This window comes from Galendromus occidentalis, unplaced genomic scaffold (assembly GCF_000255335.2).
Source record: "Galendromus occidentalis unplaced genomic scaffold, Mocc_1.1 scf7180000075420, whole genome shotgun sequence".
NCBI lineage: Eukaryota > Metazoa > Arthropoda > Arachnida > Mesostigmata > Phytoseiidae > Galendromus > Galendromus occidentalis.
Window position 1 is genome coordinate 138,679 of NW_003803410.1, and position 18,283 is coordinate 156,961.

General features: G+C 52.1%; 2 protein-coding genes and 1 pseudogene across 2 annotated transcripts; 1 reads left to right on the forward strand and 2 right to left on the reverse strand.

Annotated features, from left to right (window-relative positions):
- Nucleotides 1-3,068: 3,068 nt before the first annotated feature.
- LOC100897366 (glycine-rich cell wall structural protein 1.8) lies at nt 3,069-3,772 on the forward strand. Its single transcript, XM_003737229.1, has 3 exons — nt 3,069-3,112; nt 3,209-3,460; nt 3,551-3,772. Exons 1-3 carry the CDS (start codon nt 3,104-3,106, stop codon nt 3,770-3,772), a joined length of 483 nt encoding a protein of 160 aa, XP_003737277.1. The 5' UTR covers nt 3,069-3,103.
- Nucleotides 3,773-16,125: 12,353 nt separating this feature from the next.
- Nucleotides 16,126-17,211, reverse strand: LOC100904203 (enoyl-CoA hydratase, mitochondrial). Its single transcript, XM_003737194.2, has 2 exons — nt 16,534-17,211; nt 16,126-16,438 (listed from the first exon to the last, which is right to left on the reverse strand). The coding sequence occupies exons 1-2, from the start codon at nt 17,182-17,184 to the stop codon at nt 16,217-16,219; spliced, it is 873 nt and encodes a 290-aa protein (XP_003737242.1). The 5' UTR covers nt 17,185-17,211; the 3' UTR covers nt 16,126-16,216.
- Nucleotides 17,212-17,929: 718 nt separating this feature from the next.
- LOC100897509 (enoyl-CoA hydratase, mitochondrial pseudogene) overlaps nt 17,930-18,283 on the reverse strand; it is a 727-nt pseudogene continuing 373 nt past the window's right edge.

The following is an 18,283-nucleotide window of genomic DNA, read 5'->3' on the forward strand; positions in this document are numbered from 1 at the left end:
CCCTCCAAAGTCCTGTGATAACTTTTAGGACAACTGCCGTCTGTCATTGTGGGATCTCTCTCGAACTCAGTGTGCTAGACTCCTCAGCCTCGGCCGCCAGCTTCGTCGGCGTCAAAATGCCGTAATTCATCGCTTGGGATCCCGATCGAGGAGCCCGTAGAAAGGGACTCAGGATCGCCCGCTCCCGAATCGAAGTCGCATCATTGCACTTCCGTGATTTTGCGTTGTGCACACCTCACAATGAATTTTCGACGTCGTTGGTTCCTCTCGAAGTGTCACAAGGCCCGAAAATGGGCAGAACGTCCCGTTATCGCCGATGTATACAATAATAATCATTCACTATCGAGCTGTAGTCATTCGCCGGGCAGGCGATCGAGAGCCCGTTGCTCGGCCCGCTTGTTCACAGTTGTTGAGATTATTTCTTATCGCGCCATTAAAGCTCGCTTGAAAGAAGGGAAGAAAAATCAGAAGCGCTACTTGCTTTCAACTTGAATCGCTCCCTTGACGACTATCGTCACTCCCGCTAGCACTCCCGTAGGTGCTGTAGACACATTTCCCCCCATACATCTACAACACAAATAAATGATATCTGATCCTCAAACAAAATTCTACCCGGGCCGGACGGCTGCCTGCCTGCCCGCCCGCCTACCGTCCGACCAACTATACGGCCCTTTTGAGGTTTGATTGGTTTGCAGCAAGTCCGCTGTGCCTACCCATTCATGCAGATCGTTCGATGTTCTTCGTATTTGATCTGCGAAAGCTGGGGGATCTTCCCGTGAGAGCGCGATGTTTAGCTGACATTCGAGCTCATGGCCAGAGTACGTCGACGAAATTCACATGGAGCTTTGCGATCGCAGTTTTGCCCCGGTCGCACAGTTGGACCTCGTGCCGATCTCGTCGATTCATCGCATCGGGTACTGAAAACGTTGCGCGAGAACATCTCTCTAGACTATTTTCCCGGGCTACTCACCGATCGAGGCGGAGAGGCGCGAGCGACGCCAGCAACGGGGGAGGAACTCCCCTGCTCAAGCTCGCGCACCGTCTTCCAACGTGGTGAAATTCCGAAAACGGGAGCGGCTTTCCACCGATCGGGATTCGCTGAGTAGAATTTGCGAGAAGGAGACGCGTGTTCGCAAATTATCAAATAGCCGGCCTCAGGGACAACTTTACCAATCAGACGGCCTATGCTGAGACGTTGTGAAGGAGTTTTTGAAAAAGAACTCTCAGGGTATTAGGGGGATGGAGATGCGGGAAACAGCTGCTGGTCATCAGTAGAGAATCTCGCTCACACGCTTGTCCCGTTGGTCATTCGGCTGGCCAAGCGGTCCCTCAATGTTTATTCGAGGCGAAGCCGAAAGTTCTCTTTTAGATTGAAACAACCGCAAACAGATGTCGAGTCAAATTCCTGCCGTTCTCAATTCGCCTTCCATATTCCCTGGACGGCTGACATCACTGGTCGTTTGATCAAGATGTTGTCGCCGAAATGTGGAGACCGTTCTTGCCCCGACCAGCGACCGCCCGCTCTCGTCTTTGCACGCTCTCAGGCTCGTTGGTTCGACGCGGTTGGGCTTGGACCATAAACTTTGTGAAGCCTGTGAAGTGCTGAGCTTGGAAATCTCTTGGCGTGGCTCCATTGCTTTGATTCTTCGCCTCGCTCGGCGGAGCATTGAGGAGTTTGCAGGCGGGCTGACCGGGAGAGCGGGTAGACAGTCGAACGGACGGACGGACGAACGAACGCATGGACAGACGAACGAACGAACGAGCTCACTGAATGGCAACGCCCTTTCGATGGATCATTCGTCCGCTTCCTCGGGCTATTGAAGGCTGCGCATCGAATACTCTCGCGATGGACTGAAAGCTTTGATGCATCTTTAAGGAACATTCGAGAATGGGACGGATAGAGCGCCTGTAGATCGCCTACGTACATCATGAGCAAACACCAAGCGGCGTTGATGCTCCCCGCGGGAAACCCTCAGATAGGTCTGACTGAGATCCATTGACACAAGACTACGCTCGAGAGTCTGTCCGTGAGGGGAATTCCCCGCTACTGGGACCCTGAATTCCGAAGCCGTGATGTTAAATGCTCCGCTCCGGTGAAAACTTTGAAATGATCCGAGTGGTTTTGAGAAAAGTTAGGGATGGTTCTCGAAGTCATCATCGAATCACGAAAGTCGACACACGTTCTCGCTCCTTTGAAGGACCTACGGCGGAGAGCGCGAACATCGGTACAGGAATTCCTGAATAGACAATGGCGATTTCGAGTAGAATTTGAATGGAACAAGTGGAGTCGGGTGGAGGACAGAAATCTTCGCTGCCCGAGGGCCGATCCCCCAACGGCTATATAGGTCATGCGAAAGTTGAAAGCGAGGATCAGAGTTCATTGCAGCATTTTATTCGTTTTACTTTTCATTCATCGGGCACTTCGACTCCTCCATGCATAAGGGGTATCCAGTGGTGCGTGAAACATCTTGCTTTTGAAAAGTCGACGACGGAAGGAGAAGAAGGAACGGTTAGGCCAAGCGCTGACAGTGAGTGCGGCAGCGAACTCGTGTTTTCAGACCGATCCGGCCAACAGTGCAGCGCCGGCCACCGAGAGCGGCTGGGATCACCGAAATTAAGGGTGACGACGGTCCGGAGGAGGAAACTTTTTATGAATACTCTCAGTTGGCTGCGCAGGGAAAATGGCTCCGAGAGCGGTCAGCGGCTTCCAGGCCGAAAATTTCAGAGACCGCATGCATGGAGTATCGGTGGATAAGGCTTTCATCACACGACATGAGAACATGACATGACGCTCCCAGATAAGGGGTTCATCAATGAGAATCCGCGATAGAAACATTCTTCGATGGAGGTAAGAGTTGAGAGAAATAATAATTTGTGTATGTACCTGTCTATCGACGATCCGAGTGTGACTTGCTCGATCGATTCCGGAAAGTTCACGTTTCCCGACACCGATCGAGGTCGTTCCGAATGGGCCGACTCTGGAGGAACCTGAGTAACATTCAAAGGTCGGAAGGAAACGGTGAGGGTCATGGAGTACATCTACATATAAGGAGTCACCGAGATCGGGCTCACATCATTCGTGTGCGTTCTGCCGGAATCTACTATGGCCAAAGTAAGTTCGTTTACAAGCAAAAATTCTGGAGCCGAATCCCCTTCAAGTTTCGGAACTCGGGAGGTAAGATGCGAGATCTCACTCCTCATTTTCCAGTTCGTCTACCTTGCCCTTTGCTGTCTCGTCTCAGCAATTGCTGAGGAGATAGCGAACACGGATTCGCCTGGCGCAGTAGAAACGAGCAAGGAGGCCGTCGAGGAAAGAGGCTATCTAGGAGGTCACGGAGGTGGATACGGAGGGGGTTTAGGCGGTGGATACGGAGGAGGCCTCGGCGGCGGCTACGGTGGGGGTTATGCCTCCGGCGGCAACAGATACGGCTCTCAAGCCCAAGCGGGTGGTTACAATCAGGTACGTTGATCACAGACATCAACCGACGGACGCCGAACGCTTCATGTCTTGGCTCGAGGGAGTCCAGTAATTTGTCTCTTTTCATTGTAGGGTGGCAATCAGTATGCCAACAAGAACCAGTACAACAATGCGGCTGGCTTCAAGAATACCCACGGATACCGCGAGCAACAGGGCTTCAATAAGCAATCGAACAATCAGTACGGGAGTGGGTTCAACTCGAACGCTGGCGGGTACAACCAGCAGCAAGGTGGCTTCGGCCAGACAGGCAGCAGCTACGGTCAGCAACACGGCGGCCTCGGTTTCGGCCGTTGACCTTCCTGAATGTTTCTTCAGCATCGGGCATCGGGAGCGTCAGAGGAAGACGCGATGAGCTTACTCCTTCCTCTCTCGCGAGAAGCTCGCCTCTATCGCACTTCCTTACACAGAGGAATAAAATCCTTTCACGAACCCATCCAGGTCGAGCCTTCATTCAACTAGATAACCCGGGCGGCGCCAAGTTACTTATCTGATCAAGGACGGTGCTTGGTACCGTACAATGCGAGAGGAATTAGAGCTCTTTGAACTCCTTTCGAATTCGAGAAGCCCAGCTACACGGTCTGTCTAGACAGTTGGGAGCGGATACCGCGGGCCAAAGCGCGCAGGAGTGCGAACGGCAGACAAAGACCTTCTTGCCATTCTCGTTGTCTCGTTTTTTGTCTCCGAGCGGGCTCCGGCAGAGGAATAGAGATGGTGCAGGCGAGAATGACGAAAAGGGGGAATGCATTAGAACAAAAAATGTCCGTCCATCGCCATTTCGCGCTTCCTCTTTTCGACTTTTCCGCAGAATGAGCGCGCAAAGGTTCTTCGGCGGGACGCTCTGGACCCGGCGACAGAATGGGGATTGGAACGCCGACATGCTGAACTTAGTCAACTGAGAGATTTAATCACACATATCACTCAGGAGGCTCAGAAAAAGGAGTCGAGCACAAAAAGATGTCACGCAGCGAAGAGGCGGCGCGCTGCTCCCCAACCTGCCGCGCGCTCGCCGGGCTGGGCTCTTTTCCTCATTTGAGAGGGAATTCGCGAGACTACTGCAATACGTAACGATCGTCTCTGTCGAGGAACAAAAGAATACCATCGCGGAGAAGGAGATTCCATGCCAGTGACCGCAGAAACACAATACTGCACAGTAGAGAACCGTAGCTAAAGCGACGACTATTTGTGAACAGCGTTGTAGCTACGAGCCGAGGGATATCTCTAACCGGTCGGTGGCAATCGGGACTTCAGCTCTTATGAGCCTCATAAGTCAACCGGGTTTAGTTGGGTGTAGCCGTCTGTCTGTGAGTGTGTCTCACTCTTGTTCGTCGCGGTGTCCTTCCCTTCGGCGGTTACCGTGCTCGTTTATTCCCGTCTCTTATCCTCTCGTTAGGGAATCGGAGTCGCTCGCAACTTCAACAGAAGCGAGAGGCAGGAACGGGATCTTGGACGAATCAGACCAACTGTGCGGGCGAGCGAGCGAGTCGGGCGACCGCACGGTCAGTGAGTGGACGAGAAACCGCTCACCCGCTTGACCAACTGACCAAGCGAACGATCGGCCAGTTGGCAAAATGCCTCGCAAATTGTGGCAGAGCAAAACGAACGAAGCCACAGCGGCTATTTTTCAAATTCGTCACAAGTGGCCACAGGTGCAAGAATGTCATTTGATTCTATCCAAGCTCCCCGCCGCGAGGAGAGATGAACGAAACTTTTCGCACTGACGTCGACAACGAGAAATAGAAACAAGCCAAGGGTCAATAGCAGAGCCGCCGTAATTTGCATTCGAGGGTCACGCAGCATACTGGCTGACTATCTGACAGATTGCTCCGGTCGACATCGTAGTCAGGGAGGAAGAGCAAGCGGGAGTTTTTCACAGGAACAGCGGTCCCGATTGAGCGTATTGGTTCCCATTCCGCTCGATGTGAGGAGTGAATGCAATCAATAAGAAAATATTGACCTGATCCCACTGAGGTCCCTGTTTCGTTCGCGTCTCCGGCTGCGACCTATTGCGTCGTAATTCCAGCCTCAATATCGGATCAGGACGGTCGTTTCGAATGAGCCCGATTCCTACCGTAGAAAGTCTATACGCGCATCCCCGTCGCAAGCAGGGGCAGCTGCTGAGCGATGGATGCTCGGGAAGACTCTTCTTCTTGTTGAAGGAACGGAGAGGTCGAGTGTTGAGCTCCGTTGTGCGGAGACCCGACATATTGTGCGAGCTGCGTGATGAAGAACTCGATCTGTGAAAGATCGCGTTTCTTAATCGGAAGGGACAGGCAGGACGAGACTCGACTTCGACAAACGGACAGAGCCAGCGACCGCCCGGCCCGGCCGGCCGGTCGTCCGAACGGCAGAACGAGGAATAACGGACCAGGATTGCTAGAAGACTAAGGGAGTGTCCGGTGAAAAGTTTTCATCAGCTAAGTGCCGACCGAGAACACAACCGACTTTAGGGCGGATGTGAGTGGGGGGACAGAGGAAAGCGAGCAAATTAATCGCCTCCGCAAAAAGGAGAGCAGCCCCTTCCCATTCCCGTCGTGTGATAATTCGATCAGGAGAACGAGCGAGGAGTGGATGCGGCAGCCAATATCGAATCTTGGCGCATCTTGTTCAGAGAGAGAAAAATAGCGTATCGTAAATAAAACGACGCTCAATCCCGCCAAGAGTCGAGAGAGAGAGAGCCGCGAAGAGAAAAAAAAAACATTTATTGAATAAGCAGCCCAACAACCGACTGCTGACAATCTCAGCGAGAGGACAATTGAATTTCCCGGACTTTTAATGAAAAGCCGCTGCTCCGTCCGAGCGCGGCGATGACGACTGAAACGCCAACACTACCCTATCTTGATTAGGGAGATGTCCCAATTTCTTCGAGTTCAACTTTAGCGTAAGCTCGGTCGGAAGCTTTTTTGAGAGGAGAATCTGACGGCTGCATCTCCATACCGCTCGTTTCCCCACAAAGAAGCTCCGACAACTGCGGACGACACTTGAAAGAACTCTTTCGGGACCACCTTAACTAAGTCATTAAGGACAGACGCCGGTCGATGCCTAACGTTGAATGGGCATCCTATTCAACTCCTTCGTCCGGGGTGCATCGTCCTTCTTGCATCGGCATCAATCGTGGGGATGTGGAGTGGCCGCAGCGGCACCGTCGCGTCGCTCAGTTATTGACATGAAATAAGTGATAAGTTCGAGAAATCATCGCACAGTGCTTCCGATGGGATTGCACAAATTGACCAAAAGATCGAGTGAGGTCGGTAGCATCGGGTCCAGCCGGACGGGCGTTCTCGGCTAGCCCGAAAGAGGGTGATACTGCTGTTCTCGCGCTGCCTTCGCGCTTCCCTTTAGCGCATGCCGAATGGGATGGAGATAATACGGATAGAATCGCGGGAACTCATTGCAAAAAGCACAGTCCTTGTCATTGCTGCTGTCCTCGTCGTCGCTTTCATCGGGATCGCCGTCGTCGACAGAAGCCATCTGCTTGCCGCATCGAATCATCGAAGAGCTGTTCGTTCCCATCAGTATCAAACTCAACTGACTGACTAGCTGGCTGGCTGCATGCAAGCATGCATGCTTGTTTGGCTGCTTCTGCTTGCAACTGAAGCTCGTTGAGAGCGTGAAATCTCGAGCACCTCGTCGACCAGTGACTGTTCTGAACCGCGGCTGCTGCCGCCGCGCCGCCGCCACCGCGCATGGGACGACCACGACTTGACTCGTCGACTCGCGGACTCTCACTCTATTTCTCTGGCCCGTATTCACTCGCTCGGCCAAGCACGAAATTGCTAGAGCCAAGCACCAAACACCTAAGGTTGTCTGATTGATTTCTCCTTGACATAATTGTGCTTAGTTGAAAGTCGGCTTGCGAACCGACAACTCTCGCAGCTCCGGTCGGCCAGATACCCAGAACTCCATAACAGGCATAAACTTTACGACTCTGCTCGAAGAACTCCAGATTTTGTCTTACTTAGGGGGCTTTGCGAGTCGCACCCGCGCGCTTGTGAATGAGAACACGTAGAAATAGAATGAGCAAGGGCCAGCCGGGAGAACTCCGGAAGTCCCCTACCCGCCCCCCGCGCACTAAAGATTTCCTACGAGTCCGAGTTCAGAACTGGATGAATGCGTGAAATTAATTTCTCCGCCGGACTTTCTGATCTCATCCGAGTCCGAAGTCGTCTCGGGTCCCCGCCGTCAGGCCGCTTCTGAATGACTCTCGCACGCTCGCGACTGGAGGAGGTCGAATTACCCTGAGCTTCAGCTCTTTTCGCCCATGTCGCGGTATCGTTGTCTCGGCTCAAGTACATTATTCCCACAGAGCTCTATGAATGTTGGAGCGCTGACAGATTCCAGCATAACTCAGTTGCCAATCAACAAACTGGTTGTTCTCTCTCCGAGCTCTGCTTCGGACGCTTGTCGCTAATAATCTATGCATCAGTGATTTCCAATGGGGTGTCTGTCTGCGCGTCTTTGACCCGCCGCCCAGTATATGTGATACCGGATAGCGGTTCCGCTGAAGACGACGATGACAGCAGCAGCCGCCGACTGACTGTTGCTGAGAAAGAAGGAAGCTGAGAAAGAGCCACTGAGAGTGTTACGACTATCACGGAGGGATTTGCATCGCTTTGTGCCACCATGCCTCTCCGAGTGTTGAGATCATAGACAAAGCCGAAGCGACTAGCCGAGCGGCCAGTGAACGAACGCCGGAGCCGCCGCCGCCGCTAGCACTCGAAGCGCCACTTACACGCGTCAACGATCACGACACCATAGGGACCTAACAAGCTAACGACAGGGGAAGAGAGAGAGAGACAAAAATATCGAGGGAAGAAAAGCGACAGAAGGTTGACCGAAACTCGAGCAATAACCATTCAATCGAGCTCGAGTCGCTCATACAGTGGTGCATTCATACTGAAAATTGACTCCGCTAACTCTTCGTCCGGGTCATGTGAGCCGCGAAGGGAACAGCTTGAATTATCGATGGAGTCCGTCTCGCCCGTAGATCACAAATTTGAATTTTCGGCTCGACCGTCCGACCCAAGCACGAGTTTCCGATCTTCACCGTCGACGCATCGCCCTCGGGGAAGAATCTACGGAAAACGGACCTTCCGAATGAGTGTAATTACGACACGGCCGTCATTTTTCGTGGACGGATGGATTCGACGTACTCGATTCGGTCCGCGGCAGCACTCCCGAGAACGGATCTCTGAAGCAAAGGACCCCGGAGGGCTTGAGGCCACAGTCGAGTAGGGGTCGGAACTTCTCACGGGAAGCTTCCCCGGAACCCCCACAGATGTTCTAGGGGGTATCTTGGGGAAAAAACATAAATTCACAGACGAAGGCCCTTGATCTGAGGCTCCGAGCCCTAAAAGCGTTGCGTCGTGAGGTTCCATGATCGCAGTATGGACAGGACCTGATTGTTCCGATGAGGAAATTCCGCTGACTGACTCTGATCTTTTGAGACAAAGGAAAGATAACGAATTTGATGGATTGCAGGATTGCGAGCGCATTGAGGAGGCGGTGGATGATGCTGGGGATTGGGGCGATGGGGTGGTGGCGGCTATGGGTCTCATGGAGGGCGAGCCTGTGTTCGCGCGACTCGTGACTCGAGTTGGTCGAATTTCGCTGCTCCCATCAATGCCTCCGCTACCGAGGCTTCTTGGGCTCCTCGGGAACTGGCTGGGGAGGGCCGATCACTGTATGACGTTGACTTTTCGGCTCGGGGGGTGAGAACCGCTTAGCCGGTCAGTCAGGATCCTAGCAAAACAGGAAAACAGGTTGAAAGCAGCGCAGCATCAAGAATACAGAGCAGTTGATCCGCTCCGATCGATCAATATATCCATAGCAGCTACTGGGGCTACCTAGCCTTGCCGAGCAAGCGCCCGCCACCGACTAACTAGTTTGTCTGGCTGCTCGAATGCTTGGAGATGAGACAACGAGGTTTCGGATATGATCTGCATAATCTCATTATCAGCTTATCAGTGTGCTCTCTTTTGACTCGGTGGCGTTCCTCCTCGCGACCCCCACCCAATCGAAGTGAGCGAGAGAGCGATGGCCTGTTTCAGCCGCAATAGCTGCTGGCTCCGGCCATTAACTTCTTAATTGGAGAATTGCCCCGGGCGGGTATCGCGGACGCGGTGGCTTCGAGGGAACCACTCACCCACTTCTGGGGCTATTCGAGGGGAAAAAATCAAAGAGAACAGTCGGGGGAACGCTCTCGGAGAAACCCAATCCGCGTTCTGAGCTAAAAGAGCTCGCTCGCTAGCCCACCCGCCCGTTCGCTGAAGGTTTGCCAGCGACACATATGTCATTTTTTAGCTCGGGGCTGCTTACAAACTGTCAGTGGAATGTTTTGAGGCACATGGAGCTCGTATTCCATCCCTTACTTCAAGAATGTAATGATAGCGGCGGGTTATTCCGACAAAGGGGATTTTTCGAATCAATCAAATTGAAGACCAAGAGTTATCGGTTATCGGTAGATAGAGGAATCGCGTGAGTTTCGAGAGTCTGGTCGTGATCGAAGGATGCGCCCATATTCTCGATGACGTCCCAAATCGAGGCTCACCATCATCAGGAGAAAGCAACTCTCAGGTCTCCTGGCGTTTCCGAGAGACACAAGGGAGAAGTTGTGAAGTGTTTGTTGTACGCGTCAATTAGATCTGTTTGTGTTTGTGTCCCACTCCGGTGGTAAGCTCCACCCTTGGCAAGCATTAGTCGCTACGCAAGAGTGAAACAGAGGTGGAAGGCAAGGAGACGGACAAACAGACTCACCGCTTGGACGGCTGGGTCCCTACTCGTCCGGCCGGGTGTCCATAAGCCCAAAGATCAACACGAGACAAACCCCTGCTCTCAGAACAACTGCACTTGCGGATGCGCTGAGGTCTGCCGGATTCTCTCCCTAAATAACAATGTGCCAATGCCTAAGGGGCTGAATTTTTCGACGGCCGTAGGAGATCTACAAAATCATTGCCGATGGAATGACTTTCCCGGGGTCCGACCCCATGAATTCAGGAAGTTCGATTGCCCTGGGAAGACTCTGCGTTTACATGCACCACTGAACGTCTCTCCGGTCTTCGAGCCCGATGATCTCCGCTAAGAAAGTCCGCAGGTCAGAATAATTGTTCTCCCCTTTTCTCAGGGTCACTTCATTCAGGAGTCGTCCCACCAGAATGGAATAGACCCTCATTCCGAGGCGCTGCGCTTTCCAAGATCCAATCAAGAAGTTCGAGAGTCAAATGATCGGATTGAGACCCCAGAGAGCGGGCTCGCTTTCAAACATGAATCTTTCGCTAAGTTATTTGAAAAGCTCTTGTCGTCGGGCCCGAGTTTCAAGCTACATATGTATCGGGGACGATCTTGCACGACGATGCGTCGCGACGTTTTCCTCGATCCAGGAGAGTTCATATGAGACCAGGGATACGCAATTTTGATCTTGAGTTTATACACGATGGGTCTTCTGTGAAAGAAGGCGAGTCGAATAAATTATTCTGCAATGCTATGCAGGATCTTTAGCTTCTGGCCGAAGTCTCCCAGTCTGCGCGTGCGGATCCGGAATAAACCTTCCTGGACGAACGGCTCCGGTCGAGCGGCTAGGGACACACGGCCTCGCTCAAGCGGCTCAAGCTCATGTCATTCAGCTGGAATTGTGTCGATCGATCGGTTCCAACCAAGAATACTCGGTCCGTGGATGGTAAACCGATGGACGTCTCCCCATAGAATGTCTATGGGAGCCTGAGGATGCCGCGAATTTCCGGCTGGAAAGCCTCGACGAAAGTCGAGCTCTATCGATGAGTAACCGCCTCAAGAGATGGTCTTCAGAACACTCCTTAGTCGGACGAGTATCAGACTCGATTAGACGTTTAGTTCGCAGCAGTGAAGCGATATTGTTAAAGATGATCGACGCGTTGATGGGATGTAGAGGCGATCAAAGTAAGTTGACGCTAATCTGACCGCCTTTTTTCAAAGTTGACTTATGTCACTCATTCTCAGTATGTCTGAGTTGGGGAGAGACACTTAGCTGGCAGCGGACAGAGTAGCGGAGGAGAGATGCTGCCGAAAAAGTAGCGGGCGACAAAGATATGAACGAATTCCATGCGGATTCGAGGTGTCGAGATTCAAACGAGTCGTCGTCTTCGTCGCCAGTTAGGGAGGAAGGAGTCACAGTAGCACAAGCCAGGACAGGCAATACTATGGAAATGCGACAACACCCGTCGAAGGCAGGCAGGAAGGAACGGTCGGATGAGAGCTCGGCCGATCGGCTACGAGAGCTCTCCGCCTGTCCAACAGGGAGACGGAGGCAGCAATGTGGCTGCCACTTCACTTCACTTGACGACGACAACGAACGACGAAGAAGACGACGACGAGGACAGATTGAATCATTCGATTTCAACTTTCAACTTAGAGCTCCAAAACCGAGTATCGAAAGTAAGAGCAGAACCGAGACAAGAACGAAGACAAGTCGAAGAAAGCAGCACGGATCCCTTTGGCGCGTCATTGAGATGATGGATGATGAGAATAGAGCAAGCGAACGACCGACCGACAGACCAGCCAGCTCGTCAACCGATAGCGCCGATCGACCAACTCGACGAGGGGTTCGAAAGGGAAACGAAAAAAGAAGCGGCGTCAATATCGCAATCTTGTTAACGAACACTGTTGCTGTCCTCGTCGGAGACCGCAAACCGCGAAATGCAAAACTCTCCCCTCAGGATGTCTCGGCTAGTGGAGCGACCGACTAATCGTTGTGAGCAACATTCTGGATCCCCGCATGGCGAAGGTTGCTCGGGTTTCAGAAGCAGCTCGGCGACACGCTCCCCGGAAAGCAAGCCCGATGTTTGAGCGCTGTCGAGACGCCGGATCTGCGTCAGGTCGTAGCCCATTAATCAAGCTAATGAACAACAAACAAGGCGGACGAGTTCGAGTCGTGGTGCAATGTCAAGATTGTTGTTCGAGCCGTGATCAACAACTCCACAGTAACGAAGGACAACATATGGCGCGGTCAGGGGCCACAAAAAGCGAGTCGAAATCTTTGCTGTGCCCGAATTGAGGCAAACTTCATTCTTGAGTGCGCCGCTAATGAAACCGCACACTTTCTGCAGAGCCTTCGCCCTCCGAAGAGCTAATCAACCTACTGGGGAGAATCGCAGTCTGACTCCTATCAGTCCGGCGAAGCGCGGTCCGTTCTTCCATGAAGCTTCCGCACGGCTCGGCATTCAATGAAAGTCCGTGAGCCTCATTCGGAGGAACATGAAAGCTATTTTCGGAGGCTTTCCCTTTACGCGTGTCTTCATTTCTCCTCCGAAGATCGACGGGCTTCCTCGAAAAGCATGCGAGCGGTTTATTATATCCTATATTCGAAGGGTCCCCAGGCCCATCCTAGGCAGCTCGAGCCAACTAACCGTGGCGCGTGCGACTAAATGATCCCCCCATTTGAAGAGGATTCGGTCTGTTTTGTCTATCTCACCCGGCTGCACCTGAGCTTCATGGACATCATGAAGATAAATTCTCCAAAACACATCGGTCCTGAACGCTTCTCGTCCGAGGACCGTACGATGGGGCTGCCATCGTTATCGCAGCCACCTCCACCCCACCACGAACACTGAGCGGAAGAGCCCAACATATTTACATAGCATTTCCATAGCGATCTTCTACGCCACCATCGGCCTGCAGGTGGTGTCGTTTTTCATCCCAACCTCAGAAGACGAAGATTCAACAGGAGATATCCCTTGGAAATTCATTCCTATGCGCCACGAAGACCCGTGTAGTTTCGCTCAATATCACTCCGCTAGCGTAGGTCGTATTCGTTTTCGGGTCTTCCCGCACGTTTCCGGATCAGGGATGAGACCGAATCTGAGTCCCCGAAGCCGAGAGCCTTGTCCGGTCCTGATATGATTGAAAAAAATTTGAGGGTCGTATTAGCGAGCGAGGAGTAGCGTAGGATTCGCCCGAATTTCAAGCTCCGGGAGAGTGTGAGTCCAGGAAGTGGAGCCGTCAAGCAATCGACGGAATCTAGGCGGGAGGCCAGAAACAGTAGCGTTTGCAGGATTTTTTTTTGGGGGGGGGGGCAGACTGGGTTTTTGGGGGGCCTGGGGTCCAAAATTATGAGGCACCCTGGATCGTCTCTCCATCGTGGGTCGTCAAATGAAGTCGCGCTCGAGAGACTAGCAAGGAACCTTTCTCTGAATCCGATGTGGAATGCGCAAGGTGAACCTGGAACGAATCAGACCGTTCCTCGCGATGTCGTCCCTCTTCCTGATTCCACGGAGTCCGAAACTTTAGCGAGTCTCCGCCCCTGAGCCCTTCTGCAAGATCATTGATCGTCTCTTGCTTTGCATGAAATACATGAAATCGCGGCTTCCGATGATCAGAGTTCTGATGTTAAGAGCTGTATGAATGACGTCGAAAGCGATAGTTTTTCTCTCGGATATGCAGATGTCTCGCGGAAGAACAACGTTCGAGGTATCGGAAGGCACTCGATGCCTGGGTCCGAATGGATAATGCAGAAAATAGACCTATCTCTCATCGTTCGCCGAATACGTCAAGCATATTCTCGCGCCGAAGTCTTGATCAAGCTTCAGACTCTCCACGCCTCCAGGGCGCTCCGGCTCCAGATTCTTGAGCGCCCCGATGGAGAGATATCTCGTCGCTCCGGTATCTGATTGTGAGAACACTGCATTTGGAGTGAATTCACGGATCATGTATTCAGCAGTTAAAGAGCTCTACAAGCGAGCATGTTGACAATAAGGGCTTAGTCTCTTCTTTAGTCCCTTTCGACCGTTTCTCGCTTCAGAAGGGTTCGTAACCGTCTTTCGGCCATGGCAGGTTACGGGGACTCTCACGCGCGGATCGCAATCTCGAGTGACCGTTCGAAGAAGTCGAGGACTACACGTCGAGGATCAGTTTCGTCTTGAGCTCCGCCAGAACTCAGGCCCGAGAAACGGAACCCCGCTCATGTCTGTATATATCGCATCCGTCCGTTCCTGAGTCTCGGAAGAGAACATTTCCAATAATCTTTTATACCCCGAACGATCGCCGCATACGCACGAGGAGCGTCCAGCAACGAAATGCAGTTCACAGTGAATCGCGCAGCTGAAGTCTGTGCAGACTGAAGAATCGGTGCGGATATCGGTAAAAAGCTCTTCTCTCCTTCTAGAGACATGCATTCGGTTAGCACGCTTTCTGCTTTGCCGCTCCGATCGGTCGGGTCTCTTCCGCTCATCGACCCATGTAGAGTTCGCGAATAGCTCTCCTTTCGAAGGGAGTCGCTCGTCGTTCCCGTTCTGGTCAGGCTCCATTGCCTTTCCGTGAGCCTTGATCTCTTCCCGGTTCCCCTGGGTTTCAAAATCCTCTGGGCTTCACTGTGAACGAAGCTGCTTGTGAAATTTAACCATAGAATCCCTTATCAGCTGCACTGCTGAGGAGAGGAGGGATCGGATTATGAGATTGGGTCGGACGGAGGCTCAGTCGAGCACAAAAACTTCATCAGGAAGATCTTATTGTTCAATACTCACCCGGTATCGGGAAAGGCGGAGCGATTTCCTGAGGTTTCCAAGCTCTCCGTGCCTTGCGCCTACGAACGAACCGCGACCGTGTTTAGTCAGGGAGTTCACGAATTTCCGTGCCTGACCGCTGTAAATCTGATCGTTACTCAAGCTCATGCTTCATGCTCCGAGACCAGGGCTGCGCGGGTGAGATCGGGGCTGGACCGGAAAGGGGCTAGAAGAGGGCCCGGACAGAACAGAGGAGTGGAGGACCGAAACGCAGAAAAGACTAGAAGTTCCAGAGAACTTACAGAGACAACGCAGTTTAAAGTTCGGAAAGGGGAACGACTCCGAGAGGAAGGAACCTTCCGGAAGGAAATGCCTCTTCTCGTGGCTATCGGAGACGTCCCTCACCAAGCGGAGAGATCTAATCGTGATACAAACGACAATCAAGAATGGCTCTCGATGTGCCTTGCTGCGCTTCATGTTTCGTCGTTCCCACCGGAGAAAACTCTCAGCATTGGAAACCCTCGTTCTTCCGGAGACTCTCGAACACACCATCTTCGAATTTTATGAGTAAGGACACGCCCATATCCATGAGCCTCGACTCCCTATACTGGAATCGCATCGAACTACGGATATCTCTTGCATTCCGCCTTGAATGGATTCGACTCGGGTTCGGAGACGAGCCGAGTTGGGCAGAACGTGGCGACTTCCCAGGACTCTGATGATGTAGAATCTCTGAATAATTGATCGCGATGCCTAACGGTATCAGATACGTCTCTCTCCCAGGGATGCTGTACCTTATCGGTTATGTTTGCGAAGACCGGTATCCTCCGGCGTCAGGAAACCGTCTAGTCATACTCGAAGAATCTTGATCGTGACGAAGCATTCTTCCCGGAGACAATCATCGCATCGCCCCGAAATAATAACCTAATAAATGTACGGCTGACGGATAATTGTACGGATAATAAATAAATGTACAGATCCCGCGAACCCCTACGATCGATCAGCGAACCGAAAGACACCTTCTCGAGGATCAGGAACTTCCGACGGCTTCAGCTCCGACACTTCCCTCCGGGGCGCGTCCTGACTCGGATAACGGCAGAGAACCGTTCGGGAGCATAAAACATCCGGGGTATCGGAGAATGTCGAGAAAACCGTTCCGGAAGGAGGGCTCTGAATCCACTCATTTAATGAGGTTATCCTGGTAAAACTGGTGAATTTATGCTAAACGAGGTAATTACAAAGAGAGAACCGCGAATGAGAAACTAGGTTCTTAATTGTTCTTGAAATCGGCGGGTCGTTTCTCCACGAAAGCTTTCATGCCTTCCTTCCGATCCTCGAGTGCGAACGTTGAATGGAATGCTCTCTTTTCCGCAGCGAGTCCCTCCTGAAGCGACATTTCGAATGATCTATTCACTGATTCCTTGCAGATGGCGACGCTTATCTGAGACATCGACGCAATTTTCTCGGCGAGTTTTATGCTCTCTGGCAGAAGCTGTAATGGAGAGAGACCTTCATCTGTAGAACTGATTTACGGAATCGATTCGCTTCGGCTAGTTTTATGATGAGGTCCCAACTTTCGAACATTACCTGATCCACTGGAAAGACACGAGATACGAGTCCCCACTTGTCGGCTTCCTGGGCCGTATACTGCTTCCCGGAGAGGCAAATTTCCATTGCCCGAGACTTGCCGATGGCTAGCGTCAATCTTTGAGTTCCTCCAGCACCGGGAAGTGTGCCGAGCAAAATTTCTGGTTGGCCGAATACTGCCTTTTCACCGGCGTAAATTATGTCACACATCATCGCAAGCTCGCTTCCACCTCCGAGGGCATATCCGTTGACCGCGGCTATCACAGGTTTTTGTGACTTGGACACTCGGGACCAGTTTTCCAGAAAGCGTGACTTGTAGCAGTCTTGGAAGGTCTTCGCAGCCATTTCTTTGATGTCGGCTCCGGCAGCAAAACTCTTGTCGCTGCCCGTGATGACTATGCATCCGATCGCTGTATCTTCATTCATATCATCGATACAATCACCGAGTTCGCCCATCAACGTCGAGTTCAGAGCGTTTAGAGCTTTTGGCCGATTGAGGCGAATCAAACCGACGTTCTTCTTTTCGCCGACAGTTTCCACGAGGAGGGTTTCATAGCTTGTCGTGGACAAAAGTCTCGCCGTGGATGGAGAACTGACCTGAACCCCTCGAGGCAATAGAAAGCGCAAAGAAGCAACACGAGTAAACGACATCTTCCGGCAGTCGAGCTCAAGTAACTGTTGGAGACGAGATCCACGCAGAACCGAACCAAAATATAGAGATGACGCTGGAAACTCTCTCCCGTCGTCTCACGAACTCCTTCTCTCAGCGCTCTCATATCTTTCTCTATCTTTTCGCCTTTGATAGAGGATTTGAGCTATCATATACGTATATTTTTGCAGCTGGAGCGACGGTATATTTCGTCGTTTCGAAGTCGCAGCCTCCGAGGACCGCGGCTCCGACAGGAAGCTGCGAAGGACCCAATATTCTATCTGGAATCATTTACCCTTTCCCCAGAACGCATTCTTCCGATGTTTAGAGGGGCGAGGTGGTCCGCGCGCCTCGCACAGGCCACTCTGCCAATCGCAGGGATCGCCCGAAGAAGATCCCAAAGCGACAAAACCGAGCAGCAGAAAGCGCCCCGGAATAATAACCTAATAAATGTACGGCTAAGGGATAAATGTACGGATAATAAATAAATGTACGGATCCCGCGAACCCCTAGGATCGATCAAGGAACCGAAAGACACCTTCTCGAGGATCAGGAACTTCCGACGGCTTCAGCTCCGACACTTCCCTCCAGGGCGCGTCCCGACTCGGATAACGGCAGAGAACCGTTCGGGAGCATGAAACATCCGGGGCATCGGAGAATGTCGAGAAAACCGTTCCTGAAGGAGGGTTCTGAGTCCGATCATTTGATGAGGTTATCCTGGTGAAACTGGTGAATTTATGCTAAACGAGGTAATTACAAAGAGAGAACCGCGAATGAGAAACTATGTTCTTAATTGTTCTTGAAATCGGCGGGTCGTTTCTCCACGAAAGCTTTCATGCCTTCCTTCCGATCCTCGAGTGCGAACGTTGAATGGAATGCTCTCTTTTCCGCAGCGAGTCCCTCCTGAAGCGACATTTCGAATGATCTATTCACTGATTCCTTGCAGATGGCGACGCTTATCTGAGACATCGACGCAATTTTCTCGGCGAGTTTTATGCTCTCTGGCAAAAGCTGTAATGGAGAGAGACCTTCATCTGTAGAACTGATTTACGGAATCGATTCGCTTCGGCTAGTTTTATGATGAGGTCCCAACTTTCGAAC